This window comes from Lonchura striata, chromosome 2 (genome assembly GCF_046129695.1).
Source record: "Lonchura striata isolate bLonStr1 chromosome 2, bLonStr1.mat, whole genome shotgun sequence".
In the NCBI taxonomy this organism is placed as follows: Eukaryota; Metazoa; Chordata; class Aves; order Passeriformes; family Estrildidae; genus Lonchura; species Lonchura striata.
In genome coordinates this window covers 44147465-44167736 of record NC_134604.1, presented here as the reverse complement: position 1 = coordinate 44167736, position 20272 = coordinate 44147465, and the positions used below count along the sequence as shown (strand labels likewise).

Genomic DNA, 20272 nt, shown 5'->3' with positions numbered 1-20272 from the left:
CTACTTTACCTTTCCTTCTCAGCTGGTGCCCCTTGTACAGCAAGTTGCCTGGGCCAATGCCACTGGCTTAGAATCATAGAACAGCCCTGGCTGGAAAGACCTTGAAAGATCACTTGGTCCAACCCCTTGTGGGAAAGGCAGCCTAGGTGAGATTATTTAGTCCTCTGTTCAGTCATATCTTGAAAAACTCCAGTGGCAGGGTTAAGGAAACTCTCCTGGCTGATCATTCAGGAAGCACAGTCCCCAACCCAGGATGCACTCCCACCACACGAGGCTCTCACTGCTGGCACTGGAGCCTTTTGTGGAGAGCAGCTCCAGTGAGCCAGTGTGTGCTCTGCTTGGTTCCCTATACACAACACTCACACTCAGACAAGCTTCCCTTTCCAGCTTGACCCCAGGTTTTCCATGGAAGAGTCAGAGACATCTGAATCCTTACAATAGTTTAATCATGGTGCAGAACACGAAGTCAGTTTGAGCTGGGTGCCTCCAAGGAGGGGTCCTGAACAACCAAATCTCTGAGCTTTTATACCCTTGCAGTCTTAAGTGTGCCATAGTCTGGGTTCATCCTGCTGAGTCCTTGGCTCCTGCAGTGGCTCCGAGTGCCTCAGTGCTCTCCTGGCTGGCCCCACAATGAGAGACCCAGAGGTCTCTCATTGTGCACAGGGGCAGCACCACTTCAAGGCCTTTTTGCTTGAGGCACAGGTTGTTTTGGCACAGTTCCAGTAGTTGCTAGAAAGTTTGGTATCTTGAGCAGGGGGGCTACACTTCTCACTGCACTACGTCTCAAAGAGTTGCTGCACTTCAGCACCAGGGTACGCTGTTAGGATATGTCTCAAGAGTTGTTTGATGATGCTGCAGCTTCTTAGGTCCTAACTCTCGGTGTTAATTCTTGTAGGTTTAGATTCTGTTCATCAGCCTTGCTGAAGAATATTAGAGAAAGTGGTTTGGAGTTTTTAGAATTAAACCAAATCTGGCATTTTTTATTATTGCTAAGCTGTAGTGTATTAAAAGGTGTGTATATAGGATCTTTGTTGAATTTTGTAATTTTCTTTGACTTGAACAAGAAACAGACCATCATTGTATTGTTCAGCATATTTTTAAAATGCCATGAATACAAATTACTCCTACATGAATATCTTAAAAATGCATTTGCAGTATTTGTGTGATACTAGAGAAAACCCAGTGCACAACACTAATTTTCTGGAGTAAGACAAACTGATTTTCTTTGTACAGCAGTGGGCTCAGAGTTGGCTTTTACCATTCAAAACGAACAGATGGGCAGTAAATAGCTCTATAAAGATGCTACGTCATTGCTTAGACAAAAGCTGATCAAGTATTAGAACCACTGAGATGAATAAAGAGCAAAGGAAGTGGTTGCATGGTCATGTTACCCAGTTCTGTGTCAAATAGCTTATGCAGCCCTGGTCCCAGCATCTCAAGAAGAGCCAAAGAACCTTGGGCACGGTGGGAAGAAAGGTGCAGAGATGATCATGGTGCAGACTGGCCAAGGACTCTAGAGGTTTTGAGACAAGGAAAGATAGGGAAACAGAATGGAGTATAATTTGTGAAATGCTAGCCACTATGATTCTTCAAGTTCATTTTTTGTGGAGTGTAGGAATGGATCTGGAGACAATGATGTTTTCTACAGATGTTGACCATTAGAAGTGCTTGGTCCCTATATGGCTGATGAGAAACCTCCCCAATGTGACTTTTCAACTTCTTACTGAAAGTCACAGTATAGAGTCCGTGTTATATTTCCACATTGTTATGTTTTCACTTCCAGGCAGCCTAAAGCTAAGTCAGATTCTCTGATTTTCAAAGATTCTCTTGGGTGCATTGGGATAATACAGAAACATACATCATTTATCAAATATTTTTCTTTGCTTTTGCTTGTGGAATTGCTGTGTTTGTCATCTTATGAATGTTCTTGGAACTATTTCTTTTCCATGCAGTAAGAACAAAAGTTGAAGTAAGGAGCGGACATACTGAAGGTTGGGAGTTTCTCCCCCTGCCCCCTTTTCTATACCGAAGTTTTAGAATGTGTTAGCAGAAGTGTATGATGAGCATTTTATTCTATACAAGTCCATGTGGGCCAAAGGAAGCTGTAGAGATTCTTTTATTGCTTATTTGGCTGATAGGGAAATTTAGGAGTGAAACTTTTTTTTTTTAAAACTCATTCTGTGTTTCGTCTTCCCATTTATGGACCAAATAACTAATATAGCTATGTAAAAGGGCAACATTTTTAAGACTTCTCCTATAGATACTCTGTTATTTCTGTGAAAAGTCAATTTAGCATTTTATAATGTGAAACTGTGAGGATGTCATAGTTGCCATGTCAATACTCTGCTGTCTGCTTTTCAGAACGGACGTGTTGCTGCCTGTGTGAGAACAGATTAATGTCCTAAGTGTATTGACTTTCTCTGCTTTACTTTGATTGTGGCTGGACTGCCTGCTGCAGTGGAACAGCCAGGCAGTTGAGGGAGGGGATTGTCCTGCTCTGTTCTGCACTGGGGCGGCCTCACCTCCAGTGCTGTGAGCAATTCTGGGTGCTTCCATATAAAAAAGACATTAAACTAGAGAGTGTCCAAAGGAGGGCCACAAATACAGTGAAGAGGTTGCAGGCATATGAGGACTGACTGAGGTCAATTGGCTGGTTCAGTGTAGAGAAGAGGAGACTGGGGAGATCTCATCATGGTCTGCAGCTTCCTTGTGAGGGGAAGAGGAGGGGCAGGCACTGATCTCTTCTCCGTGGTGACCAGTGAATGGCCTGAGGGAATGGTCTGACGTAGAGTCAGGGAAGGTTTAGGTTGGATATTTTGAAAAGGTTCTTCACGCAGAGGGTGGTTGGGCACTGGAACAGGCTCCCCAGGGAAGTGGCCACAGCACCAGCCTGGCAGAGTTCAAGAAGTGTTTGGACAACGCTCTGAGGCACATAGTGTGACTCTTGGGGTGTCCTTTGCAGGGGCAGGAGTTGGCCATTGATGATCCATGTGGGTGCCTTCCAACTCAGGATATTCTATGATTCTGTGAACAGAACAGGGAGAAAACTATTGCAACACATTTTCTCAATGTATTTTGATTGTCTTGCTTAGAAAAGCAGCAAGAGATTAGCATGAACTTACCATAGCTGAGTAATGCAGTCAAGACAGTTATTTGGTGATTGTAATTCTGGAATCCCTTTATTTTGGGAAAGACAGTTGGAAAGATGTGTAGTCTTTGCTTCTGGTAATCTGAGAAATTTGCAGAAATAACTGTACTTTAGTAGATCTGTTTCTGGAAAGATGAGATGTTCAGCCAACTCACCTTAAGGAACTTTTTGTTATGAAATACTGAACTTGGACTTGTTTTGATGAACCAAATGCCACACAATTCATTGATCAAGATTTCTCTTTTAAATCTTGGAAATGTATTCTTCTGTTTGTGCACTGATAAAACCCAGTGGCTGATAGTGTTTATGATAATGATCAGTAATCAAATAATTAAGTGTTGACATGCAAATCATTAGAAAGCTGCAGAAATAGCATCTTGTTTTGATGAGCATGATAGTTCATGACACTGATATTTTGGTTTACAAGTTTACAGCAGGAAAATAATCTGATGGGTGTTGTGCTAAGTGCAGAGATGTGTATTTTTCCTAGACACGCACACTTCTTAGCAAGACTTCAAATTTTGGATTATTCTTGCATCTGTTGTTTCATATAGTATTTTTGTATTTTAGGGTTGATTTTCTGTTACTTGGGATTTTTTCCATGGACTTTGAGTGTTTCACTCTTCAGCCTCTGAGGGTGATGTGATTTGGCCATTCCTTGTGCAGAAAATCCTGCCTTTTAATTTTTAAGGATTAGTGACAGATCAGAAGTTGAATGCAGATAAATAAGACCTTGGTCAAATAATGTATATTATTGAAACAATGAAAATAAATTGATACCATAAAACAAGTTCATTGCACAAACAAGAAATTGCGTGTTTAGTTTTACTTTTTTATATTTCTGAAAATTATTTCTATTTCTGAAAAAATTGATTTGAGATTTGCAAGCCATTATTTTTGGAAACATCTCATTTGATGCTTTTGATTAGACTTCTCCCTTTAATTTTTGGTTTACATTTTTTGTTTTATTTTCTTTGAAAATACAGCTTAAAATTAAAGGAAAGAAAACAACCAACAGTGTATAACAGTATCACTGAGTTCACAGAATTAGAGCTCTAAAGAAGCTGTGAAATCAGCAGGTTTTGCTGAAGCACGATCAGGTATTTCCTCCTAAAAGCCTAACAGTTGGCTTTTCGCAGTGATCAGTATTTGCTGAGGTGATGGAGGGCTTGGCAGTATTTTACATTGAAGTTTTCAGTGGAAAATTACAGAAATGTCTCCTTAGGCAGAAATTAGTAGCAAAACATGTCTCTGTTAGGGGTTATAGTTGCTTCTGTGCTGTAATAGTAAGCACCTCCTTTTTCTTCTTTTCCTTTTAAATCCTTCATTAAATGTTAAATCTCCAACTCTATCTGCTGAAGGAAATAAGTATTTCAGCACTTAAATCTGTGGTATTAGAAGAGTAATGGTAACTGAGAAATGAATACTGCCTTTTTACAAAAGATTTTTGGATTTTTGTCTAAGCACCTCTATGCATTTTTTGCAAGCAACATCTTTGAACAGACAGGTCATTTTTGAAGGTCAGTGATGAGGACAGATGTCACATGAACAAGAAATACCTATTTATGGTTTCCTAGCAGTAATAGCTTCTAGTTATCTCTTGTGTCTGCACAACAGATGTGTACCAGCTGAACCTCTGCTGCCTCCCAGATGTTTCTGGCTGAAGGCTGATATCTCCTGTAGCCTGCTCCTTAAATCACATCTGACTTTTGATTATTGATCGTGAGAAGCTTAAATGATTGAAGTGACCTTTCTTCTGTGTCTTTTGGCAGGTGAAAATGACAGAGTGGTGACATTTCCAGTTGGCAAAGCTGTGTCTGGAGGAGGTGGTGGTGCAGGCAGTTCTCTGACTCAGTTGCAAGTTCCCAAGTTGGGCTGGAAGCTAAGCTCTTTCTTGTGTTTCCACTCTTGTCCTCCTTGGGAAGTCTTAGTGGATGTAGCAATAATTGAAATATTGAGACTCAAAAAATAATCTAAGCGTTCACCAAAGTAAGTGTGTTATTCAGACAGAGAATTGGTATAAAGTTCCCTGGAGCTAAGCACTCGTGTAACCAGGGCTCTCTGTCTCTGAGCTTTGGGGTGATGGAAAAGTGGGAGGGTAATACAGGGCACAGCAACCTTTCTGATAGCTGATTATCAAAACAGTTAAAATAGTGGGGTGGTTTGTATGATAGCATGGGAGATGATCCTGAAATTAGAAAGAAAAGCTCATTGTATATATTTTGAATGCCTTATCTTGATATTTGAAGGACTGGCTAGGTGTTAGAGTTTTTTGAACTTTCCTAACTGAAAGCTATTGCTGAAATAAGTTTTCTCCACACTTCTTTTTCCCTAGGTGCACTTTGCCCCTTTGTTCTTTGAGCCTTGATGATCTTTCTAGAGTGGCAGCTTGTAAAGTTGTTCTGCAGGAAGCTGCACTGTCCTTTTGGTGGGATTTATTTTGTGTCAGGGAGGTCCTGGAAGTGACTTTGCCTGAGACTGGAGCGGAGGAACAGGCCTGGGTGGGTAAGGTGGTGGGGGTATGTGAGGGGCAGTGCAGAGAGGAGAGGTGTGGAACAGAGCCTTGCCCTTCAGTGGCAGGTGGCCAGGAGAGCAGCTTAGCTGGTGCTCTCTCTATTGAAGGTTTTTGTCATACTGTAATGGTCTGATGTGCTGTAGATTTTATTCTGATTGCTTGTGAAGGAAAAGGGAGTCTTTCTTCTTTTGGATGAAGTTGACTATTGAGTCATGGGGATTATAATTTAAAGAACTAGAGGTTGACCACATTTATAGATGGAAAATTGCAAGGTCTTTGTAGCAGTATGGAAAACTTCCCCTGGCCTTCATGACAGCTGAAGCAGTAAATAGAGCTGAACTCAGGAAGGAATATTGGTCAGGTTTTCTGTGAGCTGGGGAGTGAATTTTTAGCTCATCCCTCCATCCCTTCTGGACATCCTTGAGGGACTGCTGTGTTAACACGCTCCATTTATTGTGTGACCTGTGACTTGGCTGTTGGCAGTGTCTTTGATCTTTTCTGCTTTTTCCTGGTGCGGGATGATGTAATTTTTATAGCTTTTGGATTTTGCGTCTGCAGTGTATTACAGGCTGCTTTGGAGCAAATTTTATTCATTTAGTAGATTATGTTGTCAGCTACTGGGTGGGCTGGCCTTAATGACCTGCTTGATGGAAACCAGAAAGCACTTTCCTTGAACTTGGTTTCCTCCCACATTCAGATGGATCTGTGAAATTCAAATCCCTTTCGCCTACTTGTGGTAAAGTCTGTAAAATTTGGATCTCTTCAACCATGGCAAGCATTGCTGACTTATTGCTGTAGCATAAGTACTGTTTTTGTAGCACTGTAACAACAGACCTTATAGAGTGCCTTGCCAAACTTAGACTTCACCTTGTTTTTGTTGCAAAGGAGACCATGAGCAATTTTATTAGGATGCTGCAGAAGTGTGTAGTGCAGCATGATGCTTGTCCTTCTTTGACAGGTTGTTGCTCATAATGTGTTCATGTGTACATGCACAGGCATTTGCATACTTAAAGCATTACTTTTGAAACAAAGGTATTTCAGAAATGTATCAGCTACTATTTATGGAGAAAAAACTGAAAAATATTGCTGTGGTACCTAAAACGTACCTCATTTGTAAAGGGGGAGAGTATAAATTATTGGATATTCCTGTGGTATTATAAGTATTAATGAACCTTAATGTGAATTAAATGCTTGGAATCCTGTGGCTTGACTGATGTGAAACTATTAGAGTTGGTCCTCATAGATGGAATGGTAAGTCTGACAGGAGGATTAATTAGTTTTTCTTTATTTTTTACATTTTATGACATGCTAGTAAGCCCTGCAGCTTTTGAAAAGAAAAGTAGAATATGAAGTTAAGTTTTGAAGCTAATAAAGTAGTGTAGGCAGTTTTTCCGGCTCACTTCCACTTGAAGTGATTGTGTGTGTGTAAGGGGATAGTATTATGAACAATAAAAATTGAATATGATAATTTGAGGGAGCTATATTTTAGAGACAGAAGGATTTAGAGGCTATTGCTGCTAACTTTCTAGTCTTGTGTTAAAATGATAGTTTAGGTGAAATTATAACATTTCATATTTTTAGGTCTCTAGGCATCATTCTTATTTTTTTCTTTTTTCTTTTTTTCTTTCCTTTTTATTTGATCTTACATAGATACCTTGTTAAGAATCTTCTATATTTTCTATCCTTGTCTAGGAGACACAAACTTCCAACTGATGCTTTTGTTTCTTTTTAACATCCTGGTGGTCAATCTGCCGCTACACATTCATCTTGGCCAATTGTGTTTCATTTAGTATTCAGGAGACAGCAGTCTGTAGTCTGATGATGATTTCTAGTCAATCTGTGTTCTAAATGAGTATTTGTGTACTTCAGCCAAAATGATGATCCACCTCTTTCATTAGAATGATGTATCTCAATTACTTAAATACTTGCCTTCATTTCTTCTGTTTATTTTTAGATCTAATAAAAAAAAGTCTAATAAAAAGTATAAAAGCTCAGTTTGTGCCTTACTTATAACATTACCTCATTTTATTTGTGACTTTGGCAGCACAAAGAAAATAGCAATGTTATTTAAAATATACTTGTTATTATAGGAAATGATAAGAGGCTAAGTCTTCCATAACAGGCAGAGAACATCTACAATGAAGAAATGTTGACAAGGTGATCTTGAGTGGCCTTTATTTGTGGCATAGATTTATGGGCTGGAGAATTGCAAAAAGGGTGGAAGGGAGCTGTAGACTCCAGCTGCAGTTCTTTCTCAATCAAAAATGAAATGGAATATGGAGAAAAGTGTGCCTTTTTTTTTTTTCCAGTCTACTTGGCAACATGTTTTGTGTTTGCTTGTGGGGTGAACAAGCTTGGAGTCAGGATTTGGGTTTTTTTTTCCATCTAGAACTATATTCAGGTTCCCTTTATGTCCACTGTTTCATCTCTGTCCAGTTATAAGCTTAAGTTTGAAGTGTGTGGCTCATAGACATTTTGTGAGTTGCAAAGCTGAGGTTGTTATCCTTCACTCGTCCAAAAATGTGGCATATTTACTAACTTTAGTTTTAGTCAGATGAGTGTATTTTTAAGACAAAAGGGCCATAGTTGTCTACATGGATTAGAAGAGAATATATCAATCTGATCTATTTCTGCATGAATTTTCAAGGGTGTTGTCCCAGATGTTGTAGGGTGGCCGGGGTTACCTATCTGTATGATGGAGAAGTTGCAGGAAATACGCCTGCATTTTTTGGAGTCCTGGGTGGTTTTAGTGAAGCTCCGTTGTATTCAACTACTATTTCATTCTCACTGAATTGTAGTCCTGCTCATTCTTTTGTTATTTTGTTTACTTATAAACTAGAAAATGTTTTGGTGTTGGAATAGATATTTGAATGTGTTCTTAACTCTGTGCCTATGTTTTGAATTTTAAGAGGTATCATTCACCTTTGTAGACTGTCAGCTTCATTCTAGAGATAGAAGTGTCAATCTAGGCCTCTTTATTCAAGCTGATTTATACTATTTTTTGTTTATGTTATAATATTCCTTTGTTTAAAATCAAGAAGTCTGGGTAGCAGCCTTGCTTTGCTTGCATTTAAGTGCATTAGAAAGTTTATCACATGGAGCTGCTAAGAAAGTAGGCAATTAAGGTTGAAAAGGGTGTTTTGTTTGGGCACAGATATGTAGTGGGCTTTTTTTTTGAGTTCATTGTGTTGTGCCACTTTCAATATGCTAATGCCAATGTTCAAAAACACAACAGCAGTCCTATCTTGTCTTAAAAACAAAATCCCTTTTAATCTTATTTTTTTAGCATGTATTTCTGTTCTTTTGAACCCTTATAGTGTATTGGTCATCTTCCTGCAAGCATTATTTTCTGTCAGGACAAAAGCTGTAGATTTCCTTCTTGGCTATATCAAAAAAAGAGATACTGCCCTGTGGTAGGCTGGTTGCTATCTTCTGCAGTGAACAGGCTTGAATCTGGAGAATTAATAGCTGGTCAGGAGAAAAGACCTCAATTGTTGTCCAATCTCCTGAGACTTTTTTATTTGTTTGTTTTAGATATTGGTCTTTCTTAAACTTGTATGTGTTCTGTTGGCTTATGTTTGACAACACTTTCTGGTAAAATTGGTGTTTAAGCCAATTTTAAGTGAATTTCAAGCTTTACCTTTAGTTTTTGTTTTGATTCTAGTTATTTTAAAAGAAACCCCTCAAATAAATAAAAACCCAAGAGCACATTAAAATTTGCACAAATTATCTAACACAAAATTAGGATTGCAATAGTATAACTTTGCTCCTGTTTAATTAAGGTATGGTGATATATGGCATATGATATATGGGATAAAGAATTTCCTAAAGACAAATTATACTTAAGTAAATTTGCTTCTGAGAGTCATGTTTGTGCTAAACATAACAGAGTGAACTTCAGAGGCTTAAAATAATAATTATTATATTGATGTGGCTTATAAAAATACTTTTTAGGAATTGTAACTGTTTGCAGTGATGGTTATTTTTTCGGAAGAAGTAGTAAAAGTATTTCTAGTTTTATCTCACTAACTAGAAAGAGAGGAACATTCTGAAGCCTGAAATGCAACATTGTGTGTGGAAATGCTTCTGAGCTCTACCTGATTATTTTTCTTCTCTGTTCATCTTAGGCCAAAATTAGTTATGAAAAGGAGAGTTGCAAGCTGCTAAACGATCTGCGAGGTGAAGATATATGGATCCCTGCTGATGTGAATGAATGTGTGGAACCACTAGAAAAGGTGACAAAACTGGAAATAATTAAATTGGGTTGTAACCTTTACAGAACGTTTGTATGAACAGAAGATTTTGTGGGCTCTACGAGAATCTTTAAACACATCCCAATTTCTGATTTCTTTATGCTTTGATATTAGCATTTTTTTAAGGTAGACATTATCTTTTATTTGCCAAGAGGAAAAAAATCTGTCATTCAATTCCAGCTTTAATTTCTACCAAATGCAGAAAAGGAAGTGCTATCAGACAACGATAGTTCCATGGGAAGAAATCTGGAGGAATCAAGGCTTCATAGCAGTCTCATTTGTGTTCATACACAGGAGAAGCCTTAATGGAGGCTGTGAATATCACATCCTTTTAATTTGCAAATATTTCAGCAGTGGAAAGATGTGTATTGATAATGTAGTGATACCTGAAGAAATAGGTTTGACCAAAATACATGTAGTGTAGTAGATATTATCTGTTTAGTTGTAGTGTCTTAGTTCCAATGAAAATGATACTGAGAGAGGGAAGAAAAATTGATCATGGATGTGTGAGGTATGCCCTCCCTGTTCCTACCACCCCAGCCCTTCCCCCATAGGAGAGAGTGAAAGGGTAGTAGAAATAAAAGGTATTTGTGTGTATTTCGTCTTTCTTCAGGAGGTTTGGTATGTAGGTTTTGATTTTTTTTTTTGTATATGGATTATTTGGTTTACTGGATCTCATTTACAAACATTTACTTGTTGGAACATTCTATACAGAAAAAAAAGAAAAAGGATAAACATTCCAAAAAAGCTAAGAAGGAAAAGAAGAAAAGTAAGAAACAGAAATCTGAAAAGAAGGATGACTTACTTGATAGTTCTTCTGTAAGTAAGAAATTTTAAAATAGTTCAATCTACAGTCTTAAAACTTGAACCATTTTAGTCCCTGTGCATATGCATAGTTAGTAAAATTATGGCTCATTCTTATAATTTTCTGTTGGGAAAAATTGCTGCAAAATTTGTCAGTTTTAATGTACTAAGTATTTAATCAATTTAAAATAGGCTGTTACGTGAGTGCTTGTGAATTTTATGATATTAAATTCACTCATTAGGAACTAAGGGAGTTATAGTTTTTCAGTAGAGAGAAGAGAGAAAATGAAAACCAAAATCTTCATTCTGATATGGAGAGAAAATTTTATAGATACCCTGTAGTCTGTGGTATGTGATAGAAAGATGTGTCTAAAATTGGAAATAATTGACTTTGATTTTAAGCACAAATTACCTCTGCCTTTTTCCACAGATGTTCAACTTTGGACACTCCCAACAATGTGGGAGTTGTACATGGGTCTGAAGGACTTGTACATTTGAATCTGTAAGGACATGACTTCACATGGAAGGGCACTCTGGCAAAACAGTGCAGAGACTGCATTTGAAATCTGGGAGCTGCCTTCTGACTGCATTGTGGAAAACATCTTCCCAGCATTTTTGGTGCAAGTCAGGTGGCACTGTTTTAACTTTCAGAGTCGCTTTTATGGAGTGAAGGAATGTCCATTATAATGAGACTTATTTTTCAAGGGTTAACGCCAGAGATAAACTATAATATCAGTGTGGGAAGTAATCAAAGGCACAAATGTCCCACAATCTCCATGGGAATCACCAAAACCCTTCAGATCACAACAGAGACTCCTAGGATGCAACACAGTTCTGGCTGTAACTTCCATCTAAATTCTTTTACTCCTAAGACAGGTTCATGTGAATAGCAAAGAAACTCTGTGCAATGCAGTCCTATTGGATTCAAGTGAAAAATCTCTGTACACTGTTTGCAAATGCAAGTGCAGGAAGCTGGATACAAAAATAGCAGGCAATAGCATGTACCATGCTTTATATTGTGCTGTGTAACTGATCTAAGTTTTTAAATGTGAAACATACTCAGTAATGCATGTAGATTTTTAAAAATTTTGGTTTTGTTATGCCATAAACCCAACTGGTTTTGATTTTGTTTTTATTCAGACTGTTTTACTTTTAGTAGAGTTACGGAAATAAGCTGCCAGTATGAGGTAATGTTGCATACTGTGATGTGCTCATGAAGTGAATTGCTTTGAACATGGAGCAATCTCCTATGGGAATATTAATATTCTAATTTTATTATAAGTATTTTAAAATATTAAACAATATTATATTAGTAATGCTAATCAGCATTGATTTTGATTATTGATATAATTGCTAAGTGTTGCATGTTATCAAGTAGTGTGTTAAGGTATTATTTTTATTCTTTCCATTAAACTCTCTTTTTAGGATTCTTCAGTTGAATGGGTTGAATCAAATGTGTCACAGTCAGATGACACAGAAGTTGCTTGTAAGGTCAACAAACAACCAGATGCTGCAAAAGAGCCTTCCATGCAGGTGAGCAGGCTCACAGCCACTTCAGAGTTAAATTCAGCTTGTGAAATATGCTTAGGTTTCTTGGGAGCTCTTTTGTAGAGTGTTGAGCAAAATCTATTTTACAGACAAATGTCTTTGTGTAGCTGGGTAAATACTACTTTTCACTGATTGGAAGACTTCTCTACCTAATAGTTCTGAATGTTTAACAAGGCACTACTCTTAATGTTGCCCAGGACCAACTGCTATCAGGTTTTGAGGCTCTTACAAGTTAGTTTCATTTTCTTGAAGACACCATCTTAAAGATCTTGACTAGACATGTTACCTTTTTCTTCACAATTTCTTCACAATGATGGCTGCTTTACAATTGAAAAAATTGGCAGCTGGCCCTAGGTGACCCTGCTTGCGTGGGGGTTTGGACCAGATGACCACCAGACGTCCCGTGCTCATCCACATTTGTTGGTGCATATTGTTTGGTGATGTGGGCATAGATATTATTGAATCACTTGAAGATAGATAATTTTTCAGTTCCTTTTCTTGCCTTTATAGAGTAATTGTTTACAATGTGTATGTCACTGCTTGCTTTTGAGGCTTCAGGTTTAACCTGTGTAAAGGTAGTAGATACATCTAGGCTTTTAATATGCTGCTTTTCTTTAGTCTAGGCCTCATTTTAAAAAATCTCCTTGGTCTGGCTTAGGTTCTGAAAATGCAGTTTTCTAGCTTTCATGGTGGGTACAGTTCACAGAATTTAGATGTATAACTGTTAAGTTTGAAGGTGAAGTTAGTGCTGGGATGTCTGAGGTATGAACTATGCTCAGATACTGATTGCAGATTTTGTATACACTAGAAGAGATGTAAGAGATCATGAGATCAGAGTTAGCTGAGATGTACAGTATTTGTTTATGCTAATGATTAGTCTGTACAATATGCATGCTTACTAATGTTTTAAATACATTGTAAATATTTATTTTATATTACAGGGAGACATGAAATTCATTTAAGTATTAAAAAATTGGAAGATTAGAGTTCTTAAAATCATGTTTGCTTTTCATTAAAGTATTTCATATGTGTTTGTAGAACTTACACTGTTTATTGTCAGCAACATTTGTCAGTAGTTGCACTGCTTTGATTTGGCACATAAGCCATGTTTTTGTTGGAATTATGAACACTGATTCTTTTTGTTTATTATAAAGAGAGAAGAATGGATGAATTTAAACTTCATGTCATTGAAAACAACATCAGTAGCAGCTGTCAAAGGTGAAAGACACAAAGAAAAAGTATTGGAACGGCAGAAAGCTCAAGAACTTGAGCAGGTAGGAGGAATTAATATGTTATTTCTTTTCTGCCTTTTACTAAATTTTGTGTGATGAATAAAGTAATTAATTGGTTCAAATATGTAAGTCTTTATTGTTATTAAAACTAATGCCTGATGTGATAATGATTTTAATTAAATTGGTCTGTTGGAATGGAAGGCTTCATACATTAGGCTTGTGGAGAAAAACCTTTTAACTTCTAGGTAAGGAGAAAGCTACTTTTGTTAGTACTAAGTTCCGTTAGTAACAATGACAGACTGCTGGTCTGGCCTTCTCCATGGTGTGTGAAAGGAGCACTCTTGTTTAGTGTGGTAAAAGCTTACTTAACTCTGAGCAGTTGTGGCTTTCATGTCTCAGTTGTTGGTGAACACATGGGTGACTCAGAGTCTAGCTGGAGAAAGGGTTGAATTGAATTAACTCTTTGTACATACAGTTGATGGCTTCTGCATTTGTTCATTTACCTTGTTAAATGCTATGTAGTCTGATCTGAAAACATAGTGACGGATCACTGGGTAATATTTCTTTGTTCTCGCATCTCACAGCAGGCTCTTTCTTGCTATTAAAGTTCCCAGTTAGCTGTTGTGCTTGGGAACCAGATTGACCTAAATCAGTGCTTTTGTGTAGTATGCAGTGCCTTGGTTATTGTCGTTAGACAAAGGATTAATATTTTGAATTTTTTTTCACCATGATTTTTTTTCCTGAACATTATTTCAGAGCTGTTGGAGGACCATTTAATGTGGGTATCTTAAATCACCAGAATGTTAGCATGTATTATATGACTAATGACAATTTATATGTCATTTGCATATGCTATGCAAGCATTTAAATTATTTCTGTTATAGGCCATGCTGTCTGAGAGAGAACTCAACCCATATTGGAAAGATGGTGGTACAGGTTTGCCACCAGAGAAGGATGAAGAGGCTTCAGTTAAGAAAGGTTAAGAGCAACTTTCAGTAATAATCTTAAATTTCTGTCTTGAATTTCTGGACTCTGTGTTGCTAACAAATGACTCCTAATGTTGTTGTAACAGGATTATGAATTATATATATATTATTAATAATATAGTAATAAAGTAAAATTTTGATGAAAATTCCATAGTGAATATTGGATTAGTATCATAGTATGTTGTTTTGCAGAATTTCTTTCAATGGATTTTAATCTTGAGTTGTTTGACCTTCAATATCCTTACAGAAATTCTCCATTTTGAACTAATTAAAGAAAAGCATGATTTAACCAAGACAAGATAAATTGTTGTCAATTGATTTGGTTCCTTTCATTCCATTGCACAAATTACAGTTTTAAAGTATTCACCCACAGAAGTCTGAGTCACATCAAAATGAAGCAAATTACAGATGTGAAAAATAGTATTTCTGTAGCCTTTTCACTTTTTTCCTTACCCTGGGGTTGTCCTGCCCATTTCCAGCAAACACAGTAATAAAAACCTTATTCATAATGTCATGATAAATTTATTATGTGGTGAGAAGGCTGCTTGTATACTGTCAACAGAGAAGAGTTGGATATGTGCATTCTGAGAGCCTTTCCCTGTGGACAGTCTGTCCCAGAAACCATTAGCCTCATGCCCACTTTTAGGAGTCACAGAGATCAGAGATCTATAAGAGTTGATAGGCATCATTGAGTGTGTTTTCAGAATGTCAAGACTACTGCTAGCTTCTCACATGGGAAGTGTGGGTTACTCATTCAATTTCTGAGAAAGGGAAAAAGGGAATTCACTTGTGTGTAAGGAGTATGCCAAAGAATGGACACAGAATGTGGGAGTGACAGGAAGGTTCTTTAATGTCATAAAGAAACTCCAAAACTTCTCATATGCCACTCCTTTCTTGGAAACTGCTTCTGATACACTAGAGAAGCTTAAATTAAATAACCAGCATTAACTTATGAAAATATGTAATTGTATTTGTATATTAATTCTATTTTTCTTTTGCACTCCTACAATTTTTACAATAAGTTTAGGTGAAGCTTTAATGTCACATACAGAATAAGGTTAAATAGGAATAATTAATAGGAGATGTAAAAACACAACCTCTTGTTCTCTTGTTGTTTTCTACTTTAGTTACAGTGGTAGAAGATGCTGGATTAAGTTGGCTGCGAAAATCATACCAAAGGATGAAGGAGCAGGCTGAGAGAGAGAAGCGAAATTTTGAGGAAATTGTAGCTGAGAGATATGGGGTAAGGATCTTCAGTTAAATTTTCTTCATCTTAATAATGTTTGGAAAAGATTACTTTCATATAAAAGCACATGAAGTATGAAGGCACGATGTATGATGTGAAAAGAAGTGGGAAAAAACAGACCCTGAAGCTTCTCTCAAGTGATGAAGGGTTTAGTGCTACCCAGCCTTTAATATATTTTTCTTGTTAAATGTTTTTAATATATGAGATCTTATAGCAAATTTGAAATACTTCAACAACAATACCCCATGGCCCTAAAAGTGGTATGACTTCTTTGTTTTTTCTTCTAGTCAGTGGAGGTATTTCAGTCACGATTAGAAGAAGCTGAAAAAGCTGCGTCCAAAAAGGAAAATTATCATAGAAGTGGAAGATGGAAGAAGACTGACTATTCAGAAAGTGAGAAAGAGAAGAAAGACAAGAAACAGCAGCATATTGAAAAGGTGACACGAGATGAAGATGATAGAGACAGACACAAGTTTGGGGTATATTCCAGGGAGAGGTATGGCAAAGCGTGGGCACAGGATGACAAGGATTACAGAAGAGAGGTGTCAAAAGCAGACCAGGAATGTGGATGCAGTAGCACGGACTCAGTATCAAGGGATTGCAGCTCCAAAGCAGAAAAATACTCCCGTGAAAAACGAAATCAGGAATGGAATTCATCTCTAAGCAACTTGAAACACAAATTTTTGAAACCCTCTGAAGATGACTTAACATCTTACAGTGCACCCAGAGACTCCAGGTTAAAGCAGTCCTCATCCAAGGAGAACTCAGCTCATAGCTCTTTGAGCAGCTGTTTTCAGAAACCCAGTGAGGATACTGCACTGTGGACCAAAACACACACAGAAGATAGCAGTGAGAAATTAAAATCTGACCAAAAATCATCAGGTACTAGGGAACAAATTGATGGCAAAAGTTGGAAAATAACTCCAAGTGATGAAAAAGAGAAGTTGCAACAGGAACATGCAAGTGATACCCCTGAGAAGAAACAGATTTTATCTGACAGTAAAACATCATCCTCTAGGTATTCTATGAACATCTTTATTTGGTTTTTATTTGCTGTATTTTTCATGACAAAATAGAACAAAAGTTCTATCTCCTTTTTTGACATTATAAGCACTGATTATATCAGATCTCTTTAGTTTGAGGAGGAGTCTTAGCCTCCAGCTAAGGGCAGCTAGAAGAAGTAAGTTAAGCAGAAGTACTGAATATCCCCCACCTGATCTGTCTCCTCAGCACATTTGAGAGTTGCTAATGATAGGTTATTTTCTGCTTCTTTCTAATGTTAGTTCACACTTCGGTAAAATTGGCCTCTAAGGCAAAAAACCTCCAAAATATCTTAACCGTCATTGAATTTATCTTTAAATGTTAGAAAATGCTGACTAAAAACTGAAATAATTAATACAGCAGGGATAGGTTTGCCACTTGAGAAATGAGCTCATATGCTAAAGTAATAGCATATGAAAAATATTAGAAGGTATTTAATAGAAAATATGTTTTCTGTGGTGAAGAGGAAGCATTAATAGGAGTGGGAAAGGAAACACAAACTTAATAGGAGGAAATTAGGTTTCCATGACTTTCTTTTGTGAGAGACAATGGAGAGTAGTAAGGAGAGGTGGTCAGACAAGTGGTGGAGAACTGACCTTTTGCTCTGCTCATGGTCTCCTGTTCCTCCAGTATTAGCAGTGTGCTGGTTCTTCCAGTGGTTTGACTATGTCATTGTTACTATGAATATTTTCTTTCAGATTGTTCCAATAATTCACACATGCATGCAGATAGATGAAAAGAGATATATAGGGTTAGAAGTGTAGAAATGTAGAAAAATATATATGTGTGAATATATAGAAAATGCCTATTAAGAGTTCCTCTTGACTTCAATGAAATGCTTCAAATGTATTGGAATTTATTAACAAGCAGGAGTTGAGCCTCAAAGATTGGAGGGTTTCAGCTTTCTATGATGGTGCTCTAATCTTTGCAAACTGGGGAGTTGGTGAGTTCTGAGAGGTGTCCCACTCAGTGCAACGCTGGCACAGCCTGCTGCGGTCTGGGAGAGCTCAGAGGGCCTCACACAGCGCTGCTTTTTGTGGTGTCGCAGCATGCTGGGCTGCAGTCATCAGTAAATTCACATCCTGGCCACAGGCTGGCACAGTCACTGGAATTTTGAAAATTCCACTCAGGCTATGATTCAGGTGAGTAATGATTAGAGGCTGCCAGGGGCTGACTGAGGGTTTCTGTCTTCGTTCCCCACTGTGGCAGGCACCAGGAGTTCCGGGTGTGGACAGTGTGCTCCCACCTTAGCCCGGTAAGAGTTCCTGCTGCAGTCAAGGGATACTTCATTGGTCCACAAAGGCCAAAGCATAATGGGAATTCCTAGGATTGCAGAATGGCCTGGGAAGGGGAGGGCTAGGCACAATATGGAGGAAAATGCACTACTGCGCTGCTGTGGAAAAAATAAATCCCATCCCATCCAGCCAGACCTAGTAGAACATGTAATCATTGAGTAGAAGTTAGTGATACTGTTGCCTCAGTATTGCTTTCTTTAAAGAAGCAGCTATTCTTTTCAGTTTTTAATTTTTTTTTGTGAAATAATGGTGATTTACTTTTTTTAGTTGCAGGTACAAAAACAATACCTTTTTTTAACTGCCACATTTACTAAGTACAATGGTAATTGTAACTGGACAAAGCTGCAAATTTTGGGAAATGAGATTGTGTGCGGAAGTGGTTTACTTGCTCAAGTTCAAAGAATTCAATTATTATGATAGGAAAGATAATTCTTTTCTTCACAGAAGAGAACTAGATGTAGAAACTGTTCAGCTGATATTTTCTTTTGCATGTGTTTTCCGTTCTGGAGCTGTTAACCCAACTGTGCATCTTCTTTGATATTTGAATCATATTTCTTAGCCAATGCAATTACTAAGCTGACTCATTAGTAAAGTGGGGTTTACTTAGGCCTGCAAAACCATATAGTCTCTGCTTACTGACATAACTTATATCCAGGTTCTTCTAAGATGACTTCTTAACTCCTGAGATTCTGTGTGTTTTGAAGTAGTGAATAACTTGTCTCCCTGTTTCTAGTGGTCAGAAGTGGTTTTTTTGGTATTGTATTTTGTAGAAAATTCAGACTTTTGGAATGTTTCAAGTTTGGATTGGTGCAGTAGATACCTGTTGAGAGTAATTTATAAGCTGCTATTTTCTTTTTCTTCTTAAGGTTTCAGGACTTGTAATGCGTGTACTCTTTTGATAGTGTTGTCAGTCACAAAAAGTAAATCTTTGAGGTGAAGGCTTGAATTAATAGGTGTTGCTGATTCAGTTCCTCATCTCTCATGCTGAAAGTAAGGCTTTTAAATTTTATCTTTTCCAAAGCACAGAGGAAGCCTCTTCAGCCTATAAATCAAAGTGTTTTGGACAGTTATGACACAGGTTAATTAAAAGTGCTGATTGGATGTCCAAGGGATCTCCCCAGAGGAAAAGTCCATCAGCTAGTGTTTGCTGGAAGTCACACTTAATAATGTGACTGCTTCAGAGTTTAATTTGAGACAAGATAAAAAGCAAATCAAAGCAATGTCTCAAGTCTCAAAAAGTTCAGACAATGATTCAAGCACTAGCACCATTTAAAAAAAGCATATATGAATTATTAAACACCTTTTGTTCCCTTTTCTGAAGTAGTCTACTTTGCTTTGAAGGATACAGCTTAAGGAACAGTGAAAACGTAATATTTGAATATTTGGTTTCTGGTGAAATTAAATTCTGCTGAGTTTTAGGGGTTTGGATTGGGCATCTTGAAAATGAAGAAAAGCAACTTTAGTAATTTTCTCAGGGTGGGGGAGGCCTGGTGCTTAAAGAGGACACCATCTTCAAAGATTTCTCCTTCAAATCCTACAGGGTTTAACCATATCAATTGGTGAATGAATTCTCTAACAGCAGGAACCACTGTCATAACTGCACTCTATTGTATCTTTTGTGTTAGATATTTACTTTTAGATTTAGTTGGTTTTAGTCTTTCCTAGGGCCAGAGAACAAGAGCCAAACTTACTTGATGCCTCTTTGTAGTATTTCTTGGAATCCATATTTAAAAACATCATAAAATTCATATGCTAAGTTTTTAATATTAACATTAAGGTACAATACTCTTTATTACCAGCTGGCTTCTCTAGGGGGGACTTCATATTTTTAAAACAGTGCCAGTTAATTTTCCTTGGAAACTCTTCTGTATCAGCCATAACATATTCAGAAGTAAAGATTGTACTGTGAGCAGATAAATAAGGGAAAATAAGTGATCTTCAAGAGGTGGAAGGCCACTTGACAAACAGAATAACTCAGAAATTGGTGATTTTGCAGAAGCTGAGATGTAAAATCATGGCCAAAGCCTGAAAGAAGAATTAGAGTAGGTTAAAATAACATTTTCTGCTTCTTTCCCTTATTTTTTTCCTGCTTATATCTGGTACTGACTCTTGACTGTTTTTTCATGCTGGGAAAATGTTTACAGATAGTGCTTTTCATTTGAGTTGTTCTCAAAAGTTAAAGGAAACAAACCTCGTAAAAATTT

The 20272-nt window shown here is 37.4% G+C and overlaps 1 protein-coding gene across 1 annotated transcript in view; it reads left to right on the top strand.

Annotated features, from left to right (window-relative positions):
• The window catches only part of CWF19L2 (CWF19 like cell cycle control factor 2), a 58506-nt gene that overhangs the window by 1359 nt on the left and 36875 nt on the right, over positions 1-20272 (top strand). Inside the window, exons 2-8 of the mRNA XM_077781345.1 lie at positions 9791-9898; positions 10631-10735; positions 12146-12253; positions 13423-13542; positions 14385-14478; positions 15614-15729; positions 16020-16750. Of these exons, the coding sequence (XP_077637471.1) occupies positions 9791-9898; positions 10631-10735; positions 12146-12253; positions 13423-13542; positions 14385-14478; positions 15614-15729; positions 16020-16750 (1382 nt within the window). The remainder of the gene's footprint in view (positions 1-9790; positions 9899-10630; positions 10736-12145; positions 12254-13422; positions 13543-14384; positions 14479-15613; positions 15730-16019; positions 16751-20272) is intronic.